At 42.8% G+C, this 23,461-nt stretch overlaps 1 protein-coding gene across 13 annotated transcripts in view; it reads right to left on the bottom strand.

Moving 5' to 3' along the window:
• Positions 1–23,461, bottom strand: part of PPP1R9A (protein phosphatase 1 regulatory subunit 9A) — a 251,370-nt gene that overhangs the window by 23,955 nt on the left and 203,954 nt on the right. For 9 of the 13 annotated variants that reach the window (XM_039522746.1, XM_039522751.1, XM_039522752.1 and 6 more), the window contains 2 exons: positions 4,799–4,956; positions 3,890–4,190 (listed from right to left, as the gene is read on the bottom strand). In XM_039522746.1, the coding sequence (XP_039378680.1) occupies positions 3,890–4,190; positions 4,799–4,956 (459 nt within the window). The remainder of the gene's footprint in view (positions 1–3,889; positions 4,191–4,798; positions 4,957–23,461) is intronic. The other 4 variants (XM_039522753.1, XM_039522754.1, XM_039522756.1 and 1 more) reach the window with 1 other exon arrangement.

Here is a 23,461-nt window from a genome sequence, read left to right as displayed (position 1 = left end):
GTTGAACAGCACTGGTCCCAGAACAGATGCTTGGGGGACACCACTATTTACCTCTCTCCATTCTGAAAACTATTTATTCCTGTCCTTTGTTTCCTGTCTTTTAACCAGTTACTCATCCATGAAAGGACCTTCCCTCTTATCTTATATCTACTTACTTTGCTTAAGAGCTTTTGGTGAGGGATCTTGTCAAAGGCTTTCTGAAAGTTCAAGTATACTATGTTCACTGGATCACCTTTGTCCATATGTTTGCTGACCCCCTCAAAAAATTCTACTACATTGGTGAGGCATGATTTCCCTTTACAAAAGCCATGTTCACTCTTTCGTACTAAATCATGTTAATCTATGTGTCTGATAATTCTGTTTTTTACTACATTCCAACCAATTTGTCTGGTACTGAAATTAGGCTTACCAGCCTGTTATTGCCAGGACTGATTCTGGAACCGTTAAAAAAAAATCCGCGTTACATTAGCTCACCTCTAGTCATCTGGTACAGAGGCTGATTTAAGTGGGTTACACACCACAGTTAATAGTTCTCCGAATTCATATTTATGTTCCTTCAGAACTTGTCACTAACTAGAATGCTACACAATATCCATACAGGTGTTTTATTAAACCAGTTATACACAAAAATATATTTTTATAACATTAGATGAAAAACTATTAATATATTAGTTGTGTCTGACGAAGTGGGTACTCAGCCACAAAAGCTTATGCTCCAATACGTCTGTTAGTCTATAAGGTGCCATAGGACTCTGTCGCTTTTTACAGATCCAGACTAACACGGCTACCCCTCTGATACTAATATATTATTTGCTAATGATCAAACAATACTTTCATAGATTTAATAGATTTTAAGGCCAGAGGAAACCAATATGATAATTTAATCTGACCTTGTGAATAACATCCTGCACATTTTCAAATATCAAAAGACTACATGTTGGTCCAGGAAAATTAAGATTTCAATTTGTATACTTCCTTTATTGTTATAATTCGGGATGTTATTTCTATGATAGCACAGTAGCAGAGAAATGTAAGCCAATTAAATAGTTATACACCTCTACCGCAATATAATGCGACCTAATATAACACAAATTCGGCTATATCGCAGTAAAGCAGTGCTCCGGGGGGGAGGGGGGGGGCCTGCACACTCCGGCAGGTCAAAGCAAGTTTGATATAATGCGGTTTCACCTATAACGCAGCAAGATTTTTTGGCTCCTGAGGACAGTGTTATATCAAGGTAGAGATGTACTACATTTTTCCTTGGTGGTAAAGGAGATATTTCTAAAAATACTGGGGCAAGTTTTCTGTGCTCATGATTCTATTTAAGTTATTGGAGATGTGCCGTTCACATCAGTGGTGTAATTGGCCCCTATGACTGAATGTCTCCTTGATAATCTGTTTTGATCATGTTGTTTGGGTTTTTAATATTTTGTTTAATTTTTCTAATGTTTTAATCTTACTTTAACTGGGTTTTGGTTGGCTGTTTTTTTAGTGCCTAGTAATTTTGAAGGGGGCTGCTTTGTAAACAAAAGCCCAGATTTTCAGCTACAGCCAAGCAGTACACAGTGTAATTCAGGGAAAGCAGTACTCTAACTCACATCCACAGCTAACAGCACCAAGGAGCTGATAGCGACGTCCAGGCCTAGCTCTTCCCAGAACCACACTTCCTACGCCAGCAGCAGTAGGGTAGGAGAAGTAACTTTACAGCACCAGAGGATCCGTCAGTAACCACATCTGCTGTCTTTAGAGTTGGGATGCTGATATTGCTGTAAAAAATGGTCACACCCCAAGAGAGAATCTAAGCTAGAACTAGTCTAAAAAACTAAGAAACTTTAAAATAACTTTGGAATGTAATCTCTCTCATTGTGTTGTAACTGTTTAGAGCTATGGTTTTCCATAACACTTCAGACAAATACTTGAAAGGTGCCATGTTCATTAACCAGAGAATATAGAACGGTGCAATATTACAGGGTTAGTCATTAGTCACTTACATACACAGGAGTGTGCATGCACCCGTGACTACTCTCAGTCTTTAAAACAAACCCAGCTCAACCCACACCACAAACACAACAAGAGAATCTACTGTGTTTAGTTACTGGCCCATTTCCTGTACAATAAGAATTTTTAAGACTAGTTAATAATCAATTAAATGCTATTATAAAGCAGTCACTGGAACACTGGCTGCCAAACACTTGAGGATATCGCTGTACTGGAGAACATATTAAATGCAAATGTTTCTGTCTGAAACTAACTTGTTCTACTTTGATTTTAACATACTCTGGTTACCCACAGAACACTGGGCTCTTCATATAATGTTCATAGTGGGAAAAGCATATCACCTCTGTATCAATTAAAATATAGATTAGTTCCAGGACCTACAATGGGGGAGAGGGCACTGAGTGGGCTTCAAATCCCCTTGTTACAATTAATGATATCATTAAACACATATAAAAAGACAATAGTGAGGAATGAAGGACGGTTTACCATGCAAGGGTATATTCCACTAGATTTTGAGATCTAAAACCATCAGTTTCAGCCAAGTTCTCATCAAATGTGATTTTCACTGCGGTCATGCAGCACTTATGGTTTCACCAATGAACACATTTACCCAGAACTACAGTTTTTTATCAGTTGACACATTGCACTCAAGCTTTGAATTTTACTCCAATGTATTAGCTATCCCACAATTAGAGTACCATACACAGGGATATATAATAGGAATTTCTGGTGTCAAGGTCAGAATGCTGATATTAGGGTTCACCTTTTCCAAACCCAGTATCTTGGTAAGAATCTGTTGGAGAGGGCCTTATTGTCTATCATATTATGATGGGGAAAAACTTGACTCCTAATAAAACAATGGCAAAATTTTTCAGCAGATCAACAAAACCAGAGTAAGTATTTATTTTTAGTTAATTTAATTCAGTGAGTGTCTTTTATGAAGATGTTAAAGGTCCCGACATAAGTCCTTATTGGACAGAATTCCCATTGACATTAATGCTAGTTTTGCTTCACTAATGATTAAGGAATGCCCAGATCTAAGTAAAGAGAGACATTATACGTTCAAATGCCTAAATCAGACACACTGGCACTACACTGGAGTTGGAAAAGGAGTAGTACTCTGTACTACACTGTAGTTTCAAACTGCAGCACAACCAAACTAATCTTTGAAACACCTGCGTGAGCTACATAAAAATGTACTGTATCATTATCCCTATTTTACATCTCAGGAAACCGAGTTAGAAAACTAATGATTTGGCTAAAGCGTCACAAGCAATAAGAAATACCGAGTTTAAAACAGAGGAGTTCCTGGTTTTTGGTCTCTTGCTTAACCCAGAAGACAACATAGCCTCTCATCTATTAACAAAACTACAACATCTATGCTATGCTCTTCGCCATATAACCTCCACCATGAAACACAGGTACCAATGTCCAACCCACAGATTTTGAGTTACTAACAGTTTTATTAAAGTGCCTCTCAGGATTTCAATATAAACACTGAAGAATGTTCTTAAGCACTAGTCCGGTATGCTCTACTCAGGAAGTAGGTGGAGCTGACTGAAACATTTTGAATTTTGACAAATGTCTGAATTTTTTAAATTTCCAAATTAAAAAAACAATAAACATGGGATAAAAATTCCAAAATACTTCTGTGATTTCCCCCCTCCTTTTTTCAACCAGCTCAAGGGGAAAAAGAGGAAACAATTCCTTGTCTTGACTTCATCTGTGTCCCTTCCACCTACCACCAAATGAAGAGAACTGCTATTTTCTGACTTCAAGGTGTCTACAGGGCCTGTTAGAGACTTGAGTGCTAATAAAACAAGAAGAGTGCACTGCATAAATGTAAGCGAGCAAAGTGACGCACTGACTCATTTGTAAAAAATAATTATACCTTCGTCTTGTAAAACATTCCTGTTGGTTGGGTGATGCAAAGGAGATGTTTCAGAACTGTGACTGGATTTTGAAGGAGACGAAAGTGGAGTGTCTCCCCGAGCATAATGGGAAAGCACACCTCCTTTGTGCTGCTGTCCTCCTTCTTGGTTTTCAGCTACGTTGTCAAATGAGAAGGCTGCACTGCTAGCCACTGGGGAGAGGGAGGAAGCACCAGAATCTGATGCTGGTGAGGATGCTCTCACACATATGGGCAGAGGTGATTTTGAAATGTGCATGGGACTACTGTAACTGTCTGAAGGCTGTGGGTATAAGAGATTATAAAGCAAGTTATGCCATTTAGGAACCAATCAGAGCAACATTTATTTTGAACATGCAATCCTTTTATTTAACAACAGTTTGTAGAGCCTTTATATTTTTAAGCAATGTTCTAGTAAGTCACACTGTTACCTTTTATATCACACATAGGTGTTTCATACTAATAATTTGCTTACAGGTTCAAGATCAGCAAAAATCAAAGAGTAGATATTAAATTAACTGTCATTCACACAGAGAAATAAACAATGCACGATTCGAGTTTGCTTCTCCTCCTACATAAATTAAATGACCCGCTAAGCATAGTGCTCATTGTTAGTTCAAATGGGGAAAACAATGAAGTGACCTTCATAACAACAGCATAATACATGAAAATAAGACAGGAATTCTGCTGTTCCTGTGACAAAAACAGATGTGCTGCCTCCAAGGCGACACGACTTGCACACTGTTCAGACAATTATCCAGAATATGCTGGCCACAGATGAATACATTCTACCTACACTAAAATGAAAGGACGAAGATACAGGATGAAACAAATAACAAGAGGAATCTAGCACATCATCCTATGAATAAGAGAAAGGGAAGACCTTCTCACCTTTCGTTCAATGCTGTCCTCTCCATCAGTTGAACTGATACTGTCATAGAGCCTTGTTCTAGTAGGTCTCTGCCGTTTGTTCCTTACTGAAAGCTGGGCTCGAGTTTTCAGTGCTTTGGAGTCCAGCCTCTCTGTTTCTGGGACTGCTTCATTGAAATCTACGGAAACAGGATTCAAAGATATTTAATAACAACATTCTTTGGATAAAATTAGCAACTTAACTCTTGTCAGATTACACACAGAGTCCTGATCTGCAAATGTATGTCCAAACGTGCATGCACTTTTACATGCCTTATTTGCAAGTGCAATCACTGAAACTGGCTGTACAAATTAACCATATGCATGTACAAAAGCCAGGCATTTGCATAAGCTATTAGCATATCTACAAATGCAATTTCAGTAACTGTGCATGGAAAATAGGCACAAAGTTGCACACACTGAAAAATTAGACCCAGTAAATCAGTGCAATATTTTGTAAAGTTATAACAATCAGTCATAACATAATATAACAGTCATAATACAAAACAATGAAACATCTCATGATGCCAAATACGTAAGTGATCCGTAAAGTTGTGTAAACTAGACCTACTTAGACTCCCTCATACCCACTCTATCCACATGCAAGGAAGTCCACATCATTGTAATTTACACGACTAAGAACACGAAGAAGACGTATATTAAAGTAACCCTCACCCATCTTTAATGTACACCTTCTTCCAGCTCCTTGGCAAATAAATTACACCAATTTAGACTCACAGGGCCAAGTTATCTGTCCCTGGCCTGGTCCTTTTTAGCCCCCTGAGCACTGCAAAGGGCCGGAATCTGGCCACAGCTCATCTATTAATAATTTCTATGGCAAAGGGGAATTTTCAACTGGCATAGGAGCTTGGTTTGCCAATTGCTCACCCCAGCCACCTAAAGGTAGAGGAGCAGGATGATGACAGGGAGAAGCAGGCTGCATCTCTTCTCAACTATTTCAGCTCATAGCTTGCATATGATCATCGCTATTAGGGACCATTTCCAACTGATTCAAGTTACAGCAGCCCCTAAGCTGCTCTAAATTCTATCAGGGCCTCTGCAGCTTAAGAAAACCATAACAGATGCTGTCCTGTGCCAAGCTGATCTTGGCTCAGGAAAGAAGCTGCTCCCTCATGTGTGGGTATAAACAGGCTAATGGTATCTGAGCATAAATGACATCTGAGTGAGTGTAAATGAGTCTAAGCTACATATAACTTATGAATTTGGCCCTTGTGTTTTTAAAAGAAACTCTAAGAAGGCATTTCTCCATGTTGCAAACCTTTCCAGGGATTCAGCCAATTGTGTGTGTGTGTATACACACAGTATATCTATGTATCTGTTCTATGAAATGAGGAATCTAACTGATCAGATTGTTTTTAAATTCCTGCTGGTATGCAATACAATTCTGAGAGTTGCAATTCATTAGTCAAATAAATAAAGGAAAGGAGGTGGCATGAGGAGGAATCCTGGTCTTTCTCTGGAGATTGAAGGAGTTTGGTTTCCAGGTTTATGTCTGACAATACAAACATGGCTTATGCATTCCTATCCCCATCTGCTCTGTGAACAAAAGCATTTTCTTAATGGACCATTACCAACCTCAGATGCTGCTTTATGCCTCCTTGCCCCCTTTAGAATTGCTCCTCTCATCATCACACTGGGTCTTTCCCTGTCTTATTCAGAACTCTTTCAAACATCTGAAGCCTTCTAAAGCAAAAAAAAAAAAAAAAAAAAAACAAACCCAAGCCCCCCAACCAACCAACCAAAAAACCAAACCAAACCCACCAGCACTCTAGAACCAATGGTCCTAGCACAACGGGGATTTAGGGTTACTGTAATACAAAAACAACCTCATCTTCACGTAAACCATGTGTCATTAGCTTCTCCTCAAATTACCATTCTGTAGTAGGACTCTGGAGAAGGCAGTCTTCACTCTGATCATCCCTTTAGCACAACCTCCTTAGCCACTTACAGCTGTTTCTGACCTTTCCCACAATAAAATGACTTCATATGGTCATCAAGCAAGTGAATGTGACAGCTTTGTGTGAAAACCTCAAGAGGTTCGAAATACAATTTCCATGCAAGAAAATGTCGAAGGCATTTCCTGAGCCTTGTCATGACAGCGCAGATAGGATTAAATTAATCAACACAGGAGGGTCTATGAAAGGCACTCTGCACCTTGGAAGCATTGCTTTGGCCTCGTAGGATAGAGGCACAGATGAAAAGTTCATACCGGTGTTCCCATATGTGAGATGGAGGGGCATTTTGTGCCCATGCTGAAAAGCTGACAAAGGAGTTGCTGAAGATGGGCCATGAGAAGGACTCCTAGATCTGCCATTATGCTGACCAAGTGGCTCAAAATCCCCATGCAGGGTAGTACTTGTTGTCTGACCCCACAGAGAGGAACAGCTACCACAGAGGGCTGAACTCCGCCACCCTACCTACCTCTCTGTACAAAGCCTTAACACTTGGGATTTTTACAGGGAGGGGTGAATTTCACCAACAGTCCATATGAAGAGATTACAGACACATGATTATTAACATGGATAAAAAGAACTGGGTACCAGTACCCTCCCATCTCCCCCCTCCCCTTACACACATGTGCGTGCCTGCCTACCATGAAACTCTGTCAACCCAATTGTCAAATGGAAATAGAAGGCTTGCCCTTTTAGAACTTCTCTCTTCCCTCAACCATGGGCTGACCTACACCATAGCTGGAGCACATGCTCAAAAATAACATTTCACAAACAACAGAACAAGGAAACAGCTACATTTTCACAAAAGACAAACCTGGGCTCAAAGGTGATCTGCTCAAAAATGCCTTGTGAACAAAGGGCATTAGTCAGCTTAAACTTAAATACATGACTCTCTCAACAAATTGTGTTAACATAATTGCAGTATTTCTAGAAAGCTCTTTATCTTTCACTTGAAAGAGGCTTGAATATTTTGGCAAACTAAACATTTTGTGATAGAGTAATAAGATGCAATCAATCTTTTAAAATTTGTTCTCTTATTGCATGCCAAGAAAGAAAATAAATTCCTTACAGTTTCAATTTTCCCTTTGCCTACTAATCTCTCAAACACAATCTGTATTAGAACCCACAAGCTTACTATACTTCTGTATGTACAATGCAAGAGTTGTGGTTTTGTCAATTACTGAGATGCCTTCTGGGTCAAGTTCCAAGTCTGCATAGCCAAGTTGGGGAACTTCCAAACTTGATCTGCTTATAAAGACAGACAATAACTACAGCATTCATAACACAGTAATTAAATGTATGTTTCTTGTACAACTAGATAGTAACCAGGTGGAAATCTTGGCTGGGATAAACTGGCTCCTATTCCAACCTCGGCCGATCAGAGATCAACAGAGGCCAAGTTGTGCAATTCTTGAACAAGACACAAATATTTTATATACACAGAACTCAGTATATTAGTCTTTATTGTGAAAAAAAAGAAAATTGAGCACCTGTATAGCTTGCAACTATTAAAGTATTGTGTGTGTATATGGACATGTGATGATTACCTATTCTGTTCATTCCCTCTGATGCATCTGGCATTGGCCAGTGTTGGAAGACAGGATAGTGGGCTAGATGGACCTTTGCAAATCCCGAGGTACTTAATTAATTTTTTCTACTCAGGCAGTCTCCTACTGAGGGTAGGTCTTCACTTACCTGCCCCGTCGACGCGGCGAGTTTGACTTCTTGGAGTTCGAACTATCGCGTCTGATATAGACGTGATAGTTCGAACTCCGGAAGCGCCGCGGTCGACTCCGGTACTCCACCACCGCAAATGGCGGTGGTGGAGTCGACAGGAGAGCCGCGGACTTCGACCCCGCCGCGTCTGGACGGGTAAGTGGTTCGAATTAGGGTACTTCAAATTCAGCTACGTTATTCACGTAGCTGAATTTGCGTACCCTAATTCGAACCCCCTTATAAGTGTGGACCAGGCCTGAGATTGATAACAGTTTCTAATCTGACTAAGGACTTCAGGATTTGAGCTACAGTGAATTGCCTCAAAGCTTTTCAATAGATTTTCAGACTTCCTATACTGGGTTACATTGCACTAACCTCCGGAAATACCAAAGTTATCAAGTGATCTCAAGTAGATTATCACCTCCTCATTTTCCTATGCTCTATTTGATTGAGCGGGAGAGATGTTATTGCTATCCCATGGGGAGGGGTAAAAAGCAATCCTTAGCACCAAGTCACACTGAAGCTGTAACATTAAGCAAGGTCAGCCATGTAACTCTTTTGTGCATTTCTCTGAAATAAATCACATAGAGGGTTGGGTTCCTCCTCCTATTATAAGCAAACTTATAAAGCTAGTTGAAAATTTCACCTTCTACAAACACTGGAGTAATATGAAGCACTTACAGAGTCACATAGTCTTGGAAGTGATAATGATTTCCAGGGTATAAATGAAGGACATGACCCTGCAAACCCTGATTCATACAAGCAGTCCCATTGGCCTTGCCTACTCTAAAGAAATTTACTTTTGTATATGAACTTTTCTAACCCCCAGGAAAGCTTGTAAAACACCTCATACCAAAGTACTCCAACTATCTTTAGTTTGCTCTGAAAAACATTTTCATTAGACTCGCTTTCAAGTCTAAGGACCATTTCAACATGAACTGTTTTAGTGCTAGCATGGAGGGAAACAGCTCAACTAGCGCCTGCTGCAGTTCCTTAGCAGCTGGCTGTCTTTCAAAATCTCCCCAAATCCAGTGTTTCTGCAAGCTGTGTTAGGAAGGAGAGGTTACTTACCTGTACAGTAATTGGAGTTCTTCAAGCTGTTTTGTCCCTATGGATCCTCCACTTTATGTGTGTGCATGTCTATGTCCTTCTGATCAGAGATTTTTGCCTGCAATGTCCTCAGGAGAACACGTCTGCTCTATATCTCCATGTGCTCCAGACTGAGGGCATAAAGGGAGAAGCAGATCGCAGCCGCTCCAGTTCCTTCTCAACTCTGATGTCCAAGGATTCCAAAGCAAAGGGGAAAAGAGAGAGGGCAGCGGAGCACTCATAGAGACAAAACATCTCAAAGAACTCTAGTTGCTGTATAGGTAAGTAGTCTCTCCTTCTTTGCATTATTGTCCCTATGGATCCTTCACTTCAAGTGAATCCCAAGCAGAGCCTCAATTATGGAGGACGGTGGTGAAGAGGCGGATTCAGTATATTCAGAGAATAGCCTTCCCCAAGGCTATATCTGCTCTGGAAGCATGAATGCATAGTGCCGAGAGAAGATGTGCACAAATGACCAGGTAGCAGCTTTGGATATGTCTGTGATGGGTATGCTCTTAAGTAGGGCTGTAGAGGCAGATGGTGCATGCATCCTGATATTGATTTAAATAGTCTTTGCCTAGAAACAGAGGCTCCCTTCAGTCTTTCTGCAAAGGCAACAAAAAATCTAGAGGAGGTCCTAAGTGGTTTAGTCCTGTCGAGATAGAAGGTAATGGCTCTTCTTACATCAAGAGTGTGGAGACTGGCTTATTCCCTGGAAGCATGAGGTTTGGGTAAATACTAATAATTGAATGTCTTGGTTGATGTGGAAGTCCAATGAGAACTTAGGTAGGAAGTGAAGATGGGGTCACTAAATCACTTTGTCCTGGCAGAATATTATGTATGGCAGATCAGCCATAAGCATTCCATATTCCTCTATCCTGCTGACTGAAGTGATGGCTATGAGAAATGAGGTTTTGAAGGATAAATGGAGATGGGAACAACTCCCAGTGAGTACAAAGGGTGTTTTCCACAAGGCATCAAGAAGTAGAGTAAGGTCCCAAAGTAGGCAGGCTCTCTAACACTAAGGAAAAGATTGTTCCAGCCCTTGACGAGTGTCTCAGTGGTAGGATGAGCAATACCAAAAATACTGGAAATTCGTCCACTTCTGCAGGTAAGTCTTGTAGCAGGTTTCCTATTGTCCAACAGCACAGTCTGTAACTCAAGAAAACAGACTTTTTCCTAAGCCTCAGAGTATTGAGGAGCCAGACTTTGAGATGAAGTGAGGAGAGTCTGGAATGGGTTATGGTGCCCAATTCCTATGTCTGCTGTCAGAGGGAGATGAAAAGGTGACCGGAGAGACAGGTGAATCAGGTCTCTAAACCATACTTGGCTCAGCCAGGCCAGTAGTATGAGAATGATTACTATCTTTTCTTGTCTTAATCTGACGAGGACCCTAAGAAGCAATGGTATTCGGGGATAGGCATATATCAGTGTTCAAGGCTAGGAACGAGGACAGCATTTGCTTTGAGCAGGGGGTTGGACTAGATGATCTCTTGAGGTCCCTTCCAACCCTAATAATTTATGATTCTATGACTTGTGACCATGTCCTCCTCTTGAACAGATGTGCCAGCATTTCATGATGGGTAGCATCACAAAGAGGTCTCTCCATGGAATGCCCCAGAAGAGAGAAATCTTTTGAACTACCAAAGCACTCAGCTGCCATGTGTGATCCAGGCAGAAATGTCTGCTCAAAGTGTCTGCTATGATGTTTTGCAGATCTAGTAGGTAAGCCAATGAGATGTTGACTTGGTCAGATATCAACCAATTCCAAAGTTTTATGGCTTCTGGATTTAAGGATTGGGATCTTCCTCTTCCTTGGCAGTATATACAGAATATGGCTGCTCTGTTGTCTGTCATTACCCTGACTGAATGACCTTTGATCTTGGGTAGGAAATGATGCCAAGTATACTGAAACTGCCCTGAGATCAAGCAGATTGATGTATAGTGATGACTCCTGGGGAATCCACTTGTCTTGCAATGTTAAGTCCTGGAAGTCCGCTCCCCAACCTAGCAGTTAGGCATCAGTAGCAACGATCTTTGTAAGGAGTTGACACAAGAATGGCGCTCCCACACAAACCTTGTGGGGGTCCTTCCACCAACTCAGAGAATCAAAGACTCTCTGAGGGATGGATACTTGCATGGACAAACTGTGCTTGGTGGGAATATAAACAGTTCTAAGCCAGCTTTGGAGGCATCAAAAACGCTGACCGGCATGTATCCTAAAAGTTGAAGAAAGACATTGTTCTGATTTGAGGGCTCTGCTGTTGTGTAGAGATGAAGTTGGACATCATGGGAAATCTGTCTGTGGGTAGGTATGCTCTCTAAGCTGTAGATTTCAGGGTGGCTTCAAATGAAGTCGATGCCCTGGACAGGTGTCCAGATTTTTTTGCACTGAGCCAAAGACCCAGAAAGTGGGTGAGAGCTAGGGCCTTGTTGGCTGCTAGCAAACGGTGTGGAAGGAATGACCCTTGAGGATCCAGTTATCCAGGTAGGGGAAATGACTATTCACACTTGTAGAAGATGAGCCACAATGACCAAGAAACCTTTGTGAAGACTCTCAGAGCAGTTGAAAGGCTGGAGAGAAGCACTCACTACAAACCATGAGTGTTACAATGACGAACCATAGAAAATGTCTGTGGAGCAAGATGCATAGCTATATGAGAGTGGGCACACTGGATGTTGAGGGCCACAAAATGCACAGACACGTGCAAACCTAAAGTGGAGCACCCCTACAGTCAAGAAGAGGAGGTTACTCACCTTGTGCAGTAACTGACGTTCTTCAAGATGAGTGTCCCTATGGGTACTCCACTTTAGGTGTTGGTGCGTCCCTGTGCCTTTGATCGGAGATTTCTGCAGCAGTACTCGTACCGGCCACACATGCTCAGAGCCTGCCCCCTGCCCCCATTCTGAGTATACCTCTAGTGAGCATGCGCGGCCAGTTCCCTCAGTTCCTTCTCTACAACGGAGGCTACCCCAACTCCGAAGTAGAGGGGAGGAGGGTGGGTAGTGGAACACCCATCTCGAAGAACACTCATCTCGAAGAACGTCAGTTACTGCACAAGGTGAGTAACCTCCTCTTCTTCGAGAGAGATGTCCCTGTGGGTGCTCCACTTTAGGTGACTTCGAAGCAGTGTATCTCAAGGAGATAGGGACTTCGGATCTGGCAGGAATGCCGTAGTTAATACTGCCCTGCCTAATCGAGTGTCAGAGAGAGGGCCCTGAGTAAGGGCATAGTGTTTGACAAATGTGTGCTCGGAGGACCAAGTGGCTGCTTTACAGATGTCAGTCAATGGCACTTTACGTAAGAAGGCTACAGAGGTAGATACAGATCTAGTGGAATGTGTTCTGATCAATGCTGGCGGTGTAACGTTTTTTATCTGATAGCAGAGTCGTATGCAATCGGAGATCCAGTTTGACAGTCTCTGAGGAGAGACAGGCATGCCTTTGGAATGCTCCGCGATGGAGACAAAGAGCCTAGGAGAGTTTCTGAAGGGTTTGGTTCTGTCCAAATAGAAGGATAAGGCCCTGCGCACATCAAGTGTGTGCATTGTGGCTTTGAAGGAGTTTGCATGTGGTTTTGGAAAGAAAGTTGGTAGATGTATTGGTTCATTGATGTGAAATGAAGTGTGAACTTTTGGAAGGAATTTCGGGTGTAGGCGTAGAGTAACTTTGTCCTTGAAGAAGAGCGTATATGGTGGATCTGCCATAAGGGCTGCTATCTCTCCTGCCCGTCTGGTGGAGGTAATCGCCACCAAAAAGGCCGTTTTCATCGAGAGGTGCAAGAGGGAGCAGGTGGCTAAGGGCTCAAAGGGTTGATGAGTTAAACAGGACAATACTAGGTGAAGATCCCATGGAGGGGTATGTGGCTTAATGTCTGGATATAAGGTTTGGAGTCCCTTCAGGAAACGCTTGGTGATGGGATGAGCAAAGACCGAGGTATTGTCAACTGTACCATGAAAGGTTGTGATGGCAGCTAAATGGACTCTGATGGAGCTGAAAGAAAGGCCGGATTGCTTAATGCTCAATAGGTAGTCGAGTATGCAGGGAAGAGGTGCCGAGGTAGGAGACAGTTGTTTAGTTGAACACCATTCTGTGAATCGTTTCCACTTTCGGAGATAGGTGGTATGGGTGGATTGTGTTCTGCTGTGTAGAAGCACCCTCTGAACTTGATCGGAACAGTCTAGTTCTCGTTGGGAGAACCATGCAGGTACCAGGCTTTGAGATGAAGCATGGATAGATTCGGGTGAAGAAGCCGGCCGTGTTGCTGTGATAAAAGGTTTGGGATGAGAGGCAGTGAGATTGGTGACATTCTGGTGAGGAAAGGGAACCACGGTTGTCTCGGCCATGAAGGTGCGATCAAGATCACCCTGGCAAGGTCCGTTCGTATCTTTATGAGGACCCTGTTGAGCAATGGTATTGGGGGAAATGAACAAAGCAAGTCCCAGTGCCACAGGATCATGAATGCGTCTCCGAGGGAGTGTTTGCCCAGTTCCGCCTTGGGGAAAAATTGAGGCATTTCGTGTTTTTCGCGGTTGCAAAGAGATCTATGGTTGGGTGACCCCAAGTGCGAAATATGTTGTAAATGATTCCCTCGTCTATCTCCCATTCTTGGTCCGAAGGGAAATGTCTGCTTAACTCGTCGGCAGTGGTGTTCATCACCCCTGGGAGATAAGCAGCTGATATGCGGATGTGGTTTGCAAGGCAACAATTCCAGAGTTTTATGGCCTCTGAGCAAAGAGAGTGGGAGCGAGCCCCTCCTTGTCTGTTTACGTAGAACATGCAGGCAATGCTGTCTGTCATTATGCGTACATGCTGATTCTTGATCAGTGGTAGGAAGTGGCGGCAGGCATTCCGTATAGCTCGAAGTTCTAGAACATTTATGTGCAGGGAGGTCTCAGAAGGAGACCATAGCCCGTGGACTGTTTGGTGAGAGATGTGGGCCCCCCAGCCAGTGACAGATGCATCGGTCGCCATTATCAGAGTTGGGGAAGTCTGGAGGAAGGGGACTCCAGAACAGAGGTTGTAGGGGACTGTCCACCATAGAAGAGAGTCTTTGACTCGGTAGGGTATGGCCAGGTGTTTGTTTAGTGAGTGCACGTTTGGTTTGTAAACCGTGGCCAGCCAAGCTTGGAAGCACCTCATGTAGAGACGTGCATTCTGGACCACGAAGGTGCACGAGGCCATGTGCCCTAGTAGTTGGAGGCAGTCTCGGGCGTTGACCTGGGGGCTGTTGCGAAGTCTCGTAGCCAGTAGTTTTATGGTATTGAATCGGTCGGGTGGGAGAGATACCAGCCCGGTTGTGGAGTCGAGGCTCACTCCTATAAACTCCAGGTGCTGGGTAGGACTTAATGTGGATTTGCTTCATTATTTGAAGGCCCAGGGATTGGAAGCAATCGATGGTGAGTTGTGTGAAGCGGAGGGCCTCGTCGAATGTGGAGGCCTTCAGGAGGCAATTGTCGAGGTAAAGGAATATTATGACCCCTTTTTTCCTGAGGTAGACAGTGACTACCGCTAGGAGCTTGGAGAAAACTCGGGGGGGCAGTGGAAAGGCCGAAGGGCAGAACTCTGTATTGGAAATGCGTTGAGCCGACGGTAAAACGAAGGAAACGTCTGTGGGCCGGGTGGATAGTGACATGAAAATAGGCATCTTGTAGGTCAAGGGCTGAAAACCAATCGCCCTGCTCCAGGGCTGGAATTATGGTGGTGAGAGTAACCATCTTGAACTTTTGCTTTTTGATAAACTTGTTGAGCCGCGTGAGGTCGAGGATCGGTCGCCATCCTCCAGTTTTCTTTTCTGCTAAGAAATAATGGGAGTAAAACCCTTTTCCCTTGTGGCATTCTGGCACGAGTTTGATAGCCCCCAGGTGAAGGAGATGATGTACTTCTTGCTGGAGGTGTAGCTTGTGAGAGGGGTCCCTGAAGAGGGACGGGGAGGGTGGGTGGGTGGGAGGGAAGGAGAGGAAGGGGATAGAATACCCAGTTGTGATGACCTCTAGAACCCACTTGTCGGTGATAATATTCTGCCATTGGTGCAAAAATGGCTGTAGGCGGTGTCCAAAGATAGTTGTAAGCGGTGCATACGCTGAAGTTGGGACGATGTTTACGAGACCCTCGACCAAAGGTTCAAATCTGCTTATTAGTTGGAGGAAGCTGGGGTATCCCGGAAGAATTGGGGCGACGCCTCTGGTATCTGGATTTCTGGCGTTGGTGTTGCTGTTGTTGATCCTGAGATCTTGGGAACTGCTGAGTATATGGGGGGGTAGCATGGACAGTGGTAAGGTTGATATCTGTACTGTCGCCTTCTGGCTGTAGGGGTTTGGATGCCTAAGAATCGAAGAGTTGCCCTTGAGTCCTTAATTGAGTGAAGCACCTCATTCGTGGTGGAAGCAAAGAGTTTATCACCATCAAAAGGGAGATCCTCTATGGTGCTCTGAACCTCGCGGGGAAAGAGGGAAGAGGAGAGCCATGAACCTCGGCGCATGACCATCGCCGTAGCGGCGGACCTTGCTGCGGTATTGGCTGCATCCAGAGCTGCTTGAAGAGCCGTGCGTGATATGATTTGGCCCTCGGAAACTAAAGCTGTAAACTGTTGTTTCTTCTGGTCTGGAATGTGTTCAATAAAGTCCATCAACTTGTTATAGTTTCTATGGTCGTACTTTGCCAGAACTGCGGTATAATTGGCAATTCGAAATTGTAAGGTTGAAGAGGCATACACTTTGCGACCCAGCAGGTCTAAGCATTTGCCTTCCTTGTTGGCTGGGGTATGGCGGGAATACTGTTGTTTGTTCCTTTGATTGGCTGCGTCCACTACCAGTGAGTTTGGCACAGAATGTGAGAAAAGGAATTCAGAGCCCTTGAAGGGAATGAAGTATTTACGGTCCGCTTGTTTGCAGGTAGGCTGGCTTGTGGCTGGAGCCTGCCAGATGGACTTAGCAGGTTCCAGAAGGGCTGGATTGATTGGTAATGCCAGTCTGGATGAAGAAGAGGGTTGCAGGATGTCTGTTAACTCATGTTGTTGGTCCGGTGGTACTTCTAGATTGATTCTAAGGTCGCTGGCAACCCTTTTAAAGAGGTCCTGGAATTTCAAAAAATCGTCTGAGGAAGTTAGAGCGGGGGGAAGTAAAGCTTCTTCAGGCATTACTTCAGTTGGTACTGGGTCAGGAGCAGGAGTTAATTGATCCTGAGAATGGGAGGCTGCCGCCAAGTGAGTCATGTCATATCTGGATGTTCGTGTCTCGTCGAATTGGAATAGCGGGTGTGCTGCCGAGGGAAAGATGCCCATGGGGCCCAATACTGCCATGGTGGTGGGAAAGGCATAGGTGGAGCCATCCGGGGGTTAACGCACCAGGAGGCAGGGTCACGAGGATAGTCTGAGACAATTTTCCTGTGCCTGCGGTTGACAGGAATCTGAGGATGGAATTCTGATTGCATTGAAACATCACCCTGTAGTTCAGACTCCTCTTTCACTGGAGGAAGGCTGTTCGGATCCTGAATCATTGGTAAGGGAGAAGCAATCTTTAAGGAAGGGTGACTGCATCATAGGTGACACTAAGAGGTCACTTGGCTGGGTAAACGGCAGCACTGAGGCAGCTGAAGGTGAAGGATGATAGAATTGCTGTGAGGGAACTGGGGCTTGCACCAGAGTTCTAAGTCTTGGCTCCGTGCCAAGTAGCGCTGTTAATGCCGGTGCTGGAGCCGATGCTGCACTATTAATAGCAGGCTGCGGTGCCTCAGGGGGGGTCCTGGAATGTCGGCACCGCGTTCGTCGCAGTGCCGATAGGTGCTATAATCAAGGCAGGCAACTGAAAGCCTGTCGCCTCGGCACCGGAGCTTTGCGCTGCCGCCGAAAGCACAGGCAGGTTTAATGCGATGCCTGAGGAGCCCGGCTTGCCGAAAGTGCTCAGGCGGGGGAGCACCGGTAAGGAGACTGTGGATCTGACCGGAGAAGGTTTGTGCCTAAGGGCTTCTTTTGTACTTGACAGAAGGTGCCCTCGTTTTGCTGCTTTCTTCTGCTTTTTAGCAGTGAGAGAGCTGTGTTGGTGAGCGGAAGCAGAGTCCGCGCCAGGGTCTGAGGCGGACCCTAAGGATTTTTGAAGCAAAATAAGTTTAAGTTTTAGCTCCCTGTCCTTTCTCGCTCTGGAGCTTAGTTTAGAGCAGTGAGCACATTTTTGGGGAATATGGGTCTCCCCCAAGCATTTTATGCACTGTGAATGTCCATCGGAGAGAGGGATAGCGTCTTTACAGGAGGAGCAGCGCTTAAAGCCTGTGGAGCCAGGCATGTCTGAAGCGGCTGAGAGAATTTTTTTTTAAACAGTAGAAAAAAGGGTAATACTAACTAACAACTAACTAACAAGAAACTGTCTAACTACAAGTTATTTTAGGATGAGGAAAGAAATTCTTTAAGGAGTCTGCTGAGCTCCGTCTCAAGCCGGGGACGGTAGAGAAGGAACTGAGGGAACCGGCCACGCATGCTCACTAGAGCTATACTCAGAGCGGGGGGGGCAGGCTCTGAGCATGCGTGGCCGGTACGAGTAGTGCTGCAGAAATCTCCGACCAAAGGCGCAGGGACGCACCGACACCTAAAGTGGAGCACCCACAGGGACATCTCTCGAAGAAGAACTAGAAAAGCTATGCAACAGGTACCCAGAGAGAACTGCAAACCAAACAGTTTAGTACAGCAGACAGGGTGATGAGAGAAAAGTGAAAAACAAATCAGCATAGCTAGTTTAGACACACTGAACTGTTCACATTTATATCCTGCCAGTTCATTTATAAATAGTTCAGTTCTCTTGTTCAGTATACACTTCACTGACCATCAAAACAGAAAGTAAGATATCAGACTCTGTAATTTTTCTGGGATTTAAGGTCAAATTTAAGTATGCATCTTCTCTGACAGATGCACACTCTTCAAACTCCAGTGATGACTACCACACACACGAAGGCAAAATAGAGGACAAATCTTGAGATCTTTATTCATGTTTACTCTTTCTTATTCAGGCAAAATTTCCACTAACATAATTGAGGGTTTTGTCAAAATTAGGGTGTGTAAGATCATGACCTGGAACCTACGGCTCAGGAAGAGTTTATCTATGACCAGCAAAGAAGATACTAAATATGTCACTGCCTAAACTGATTTAAAAATCACATTTAACATCATGTGAATTAATATGATACCTTAAGGTTGTGTTCTTACACAACCTGATTTTCTAGTGAAGACAAGCCTCTGGAGTTTTTGCCTAAGAACTCAGTAAAAACTGAGCAAGTATCTCAGGATCTAGCCACATATTAAGAAGTACAGGATTATAATTCTGGCGATTAATCTGTATTTGTCACACTCATGGAATTATAGTTCTAAGTGCTAAAAACACAGAGTGTACCTCACCACGTGACTGTCACAAAGACTGCACAATACACTGCACATCACAGAATGCTGCTCTGGAGAAGCACTCACCAAAGACATCATCGGGATCTCCACCCTTAACAGCTCCTTCTGTGAATATGCACAGGGTGATTAGTTAATGAAACTAGACACAAGAGATGTGGTTTTCTTAAAAAGCTTACATATGAATGGCATTATTAAAAGTAGATCCTCCCTCAGAACATAAAGTTACCCTTAATACATGAGTATAGTCAGAAGAGAGACACGGATATGGAATTCATTGAGTGAAAAGAAATATAGAAGCCCACAAACACTTTTTATATATTTATTTAATTTACAATTGATTTTTTGTTTTTTATTGTCAAAACTGCAAACTCAGCCTGGAATCTGAAAATCATGCTGGGTTCTTTCTGCTTTTTTGCATTAGCACAAATAATAATCTGCAGTCAAAATTTAACTGTTTTGCAATAAAGATTGTACTTAGACTATAATGTTCAACTCTGGGCACCTAAATCCACATCTATCCACCCAATAAGTTGTCTAACTATTCAGAAGTGGTGAGCACTACAGCTGATCATGAATTTTCTGCTGGAATGTTCTTTGTCTGTAAAATGCTTTTTTGCTTAGTATGAATAATTTTGCAGATGTGTCAATTTCAATGAAATGTCATTTAAAACAAAAAAACCCAAAGCATTTCAAAATAATGTTGAAAAGTTGCATTTCAGCATTTTCAGAATGGAACATGTCAATTTTGTTGTTTCAAAATGATTTTTTTGTTTAGAAATTCCTTTAACTTTATATTATAAAAAGTGAATTTTTAATGCTGTAGTTGGAACAAAACATTGCAATCAGTCCAAAACAAAAAAAAAAAAGTAAGTTTGTTTTACAGGAAAATTAAAATTCTTTGTTTTCGTTTTGTTCCAAATTCCCCTCCCCCCTTCAAAATGCAAGTGTGGCATTTCCCATGAAAGGGAAAATTGGATTTCTGCTTAGCTCTACTAAGCAGCGATAGCTCCTATTCTTACCTACATAATTATTAAGCCCATAGATATGTGAGTGTTCAGCTCTTCTGAAAAGCAAGCCAATTAATTGGGTGCCTAAATATGGAATCAGATGTCTAACTTTCTGTAACCAGTTTTGTTTGCAGTGCTGTAGCCATGTACCTTTCCAGTACCTGACAAAGAGCTCTGGGTAGCTCAAAAGCTTGTCTCTTTTACCAACAGAATTTGATCCAACCTCGGCAACCAAGTTGGAAAATTTTAGCCTTAGGGACTGGTACTAAGTTACAATGGTGGCAGGTGCTTTAGAACAGATTTCAGCTCTACATCTATGGCTGTATTGGCTCTGTACTAATGACAGTTGTAGAGATTCATTTTTTTGTCAGCAACATATGCAGCTGTGATGCAGACACACAGAGAGCAAGTATGATGAATACTTTTCAGAAGAGAACCTTTTTTTTACACAGCCAGTTTTCTCACCCAAACCACTTTTTAGACATTTTTGTCAAGAGTTGCACTAAAAATATGACTGTAAATATCTGATGCAACATATATTGGGCTATCTGGGAGACATAAAAGTTCTTAAAAAACAACAAGGATTCCGGTGGCACCTTAAAGATTAACAGATTTATTTGGGCATAAGCTTTCGTGGATAAAAAGCCCACTTCTTCAAATGCACAAAAGCTTATGCCCAAATAAATCTGTTAGTCTTTAAGGTGCCACCGGACTCCTTGTTGTTTTTGGGGACACAGACTAACATGGCTACCCCCGATAATAAAAGTTCTTGTAATGATAAGTGCTTTTGTAAATTTCAGAGATTTCAGTGTTATAAATGCTTACTAGAAAGAAACATGCACAAACTCTGATTTATGGGAACAAATTCTGCAATGTAGCAGAACAGTTTTAGCAGGACAATATTGTTTTTCTTATATTAAACACAATAATTCAGACTGATTTGCTTGCTGAGAAATATTTAGTTTGTGTTCACACATGAAGCAATTGTTAAAATATCAATAAAATGTTAAAAAGTCTGCCAAAAATCAACACGTCAGGTAACCTAATGCATTCTTCTATCCAAAGAGGACTTTTGTTTTTACTAGACTTCATTATTATTTAATATTCATATAGCAGCAGCTTCCTTCATTACACAAAAAGTTTCGGGTGCCCCTATGACTTTCGTAAAATCAAGATTTATCTGTATAATTAACCGTCAGTGGCTCTTAAATGACTATTTGACAAGGAACTTGCATTTCATTCACACATGGTTCAACCCAGCAAAAAGCTGAGCACCTACTGCAAGGATCCTGTGGGCATCAATAAAAGTTGAGGGCACTCAGAATTTTGCAGGAACTGGTCCAGAATGCACTGCAACTGTTGGCTACTGTATGGTCTTGGGAAGCCAATACTAAGGGTTTTCATAGGATCAGGGGCGGCTCTACAGTTTTGGCCGCCCCAAGCAGTCATGCGCGGGAGGCGCCCCGGAGCCGCGGGAGCAGCGGACCTCCCGCGGGCATGACTGCAGAGGGACCGCTGTTCCCGCGTGGCTCGGCTGGACCTCCCGCAGCTGCGGACGGCTCGCGGGTCCGGCGGCTCCGCTTGAGCTGCCGCAGTCATGCCTGCGGGCGGTCCAGCCGAGCCGCGGGACGAGCGCCCCCTCCGCAGTCATGCCTGCGGCAGGTCCAGTCGTCTCGGGGCTCCGGTGGACCTCCCGCAGGCATGACTGCGGCAGGTCCGCCGGCCCAGCCTGCCGCCCCCACCCCCCCGGCAGCAGGGGACGCCCCCTAGATTTTGCCGCCCTAGGCACCAGCTTGTTTTGCTGGTGCCTAGAGCCGCCCCTGCATAGGATCATTTTTGTTTGGGTTGGTAATGACCTTTAGTGTGTCTTTAGCCCTTCTCACCTTCCTATCAGTCATTGCAGGATAGATTTAACTTCTTAAAGTCTGCATAATAGCATCATTAGCAAAGAGGCCTTGTCCATCTTCCCTGACAGCTTTCTCGACCACTTAACTATGCTTACGGTTAAAGTATTTTAATACTTAAATTTAACACACATTTCCTTTAATCCTGGTTAAGTCCCATTAATTTCTTGCTCAGTCCCTTGTTCATTGCTAAGAATTATTATTCCTTGTATTCTTACAACAGTTCTATGAGTTTGTAGAGAGTTATCGAGTCTACATCACCTCCAGACTGAATATGACCCATGTTTCTATATTTCCTCAGAGGTGTTAGCTGCAAGATTTTCTATCATTTCTGAACAGCCTTCACTTTTGCCTACTTTTTTTTTTTATAAAGTGCTGCTCAAACATCGATGGAGAACTCAAACTGACTTCAATGGGCACTGAAATCCCAAATAAGGCCTAGTCAATATTCAGTAGAAAGGAGCAATTACCTCACTGGTTTCGTTCTGGAGACTCTTGGTAATACTAGAGTGTGACACAATATTGGGCTTTCTGCTACTAATCTGTATTGTTTACTCATATAATTTATCATCTATTATAATTCTCATGCCATCCTTCTCTGTGGCACTAGTGCCTAGTCGGTCTCCTCCTATTCTATGTGCATTTGAGTATTCCTTATTTATTGGGAAATGGGGATAAGTAACTTTATACTTTCCAGACACTTGTATCTTAATCATGTTGGGTTATAGAGGAGAAACCTGATAAATTGCAGGGAAGCTGTGACATTACAGCCATGAAATAAGATTTTTTTTAAGTGTGAAGAAAAGCATTGGACTATGACATATTAATCAATATGGAAATGATCAACAAAAACCTGTATGACGGTGGACTAAGTTACTTCCAATGCCACCTGCCCAGCACCCCAGGAATGAGCTATCTGTAACTACCTTAAAATAACTGTAAATTACAACAAATATTTTGTTCATTAGAGAAACAACATGGAGAAGGGCAAAGCTTGCATTTAGTGTATGACTTTAACAAAAACACATTTTTCTTATTAAAATCTTATGATGTTCTTTGAATATATAAAACACAAAACAGGAATACAGTTACTAAGGTCATATAAACACATTTTAGGGGTCTGATGACATCACAAACCATCTGAACTTCACTTCCATGGTTAAGATGATGTCCATGATATGTCAATGGAACTTTACAATTCTGATGCCTGTGTACTATCTTCCATTTGTGTACACACACACACACACACACAGAGGTGAGTATATATACACTTATGTACATGCCTATTAGTATATAGTATAGATAAATATATTTAGTACCTGCATACATACACATGCATATATACATATACACACAGCTCATTTGTTTATTCTTTGTACATACAAGAGATCCATTTATAAATAGACATTTTATTATATTTTTCTCATTTTGGCAATTTTGTTCCTGTTTGATCTTTAGTAGACTGGGTAATTAAAGACAGACATAGGACACAGGAAAAAAATGACAGTCTTCCCCTACTTAGTTGACACAACACAAACACGGAATGAAACTTAAATGTTATAGGCAATCCC

The sequence above is a fragment of the Mauremys reevesii genome, linkage group 2 (genome assembly GCF_016161935.1).
Source record: "Mauremys reevesii isolate NIE-2019 linkage group 2, ASM1616193v1, whole genome shotgun sequence".
In the NCBI taxonomy this organism is placed as follows: Eukaryota; Metazoa; Chordata; order Testudines; family Geoemydidae; genus Mauremys; species Mauremys reevesii.
Note: the sequence above shows the minus strand (reverse complement) of the source record. Positions and strands in the feature narration are given on the sequence as shown.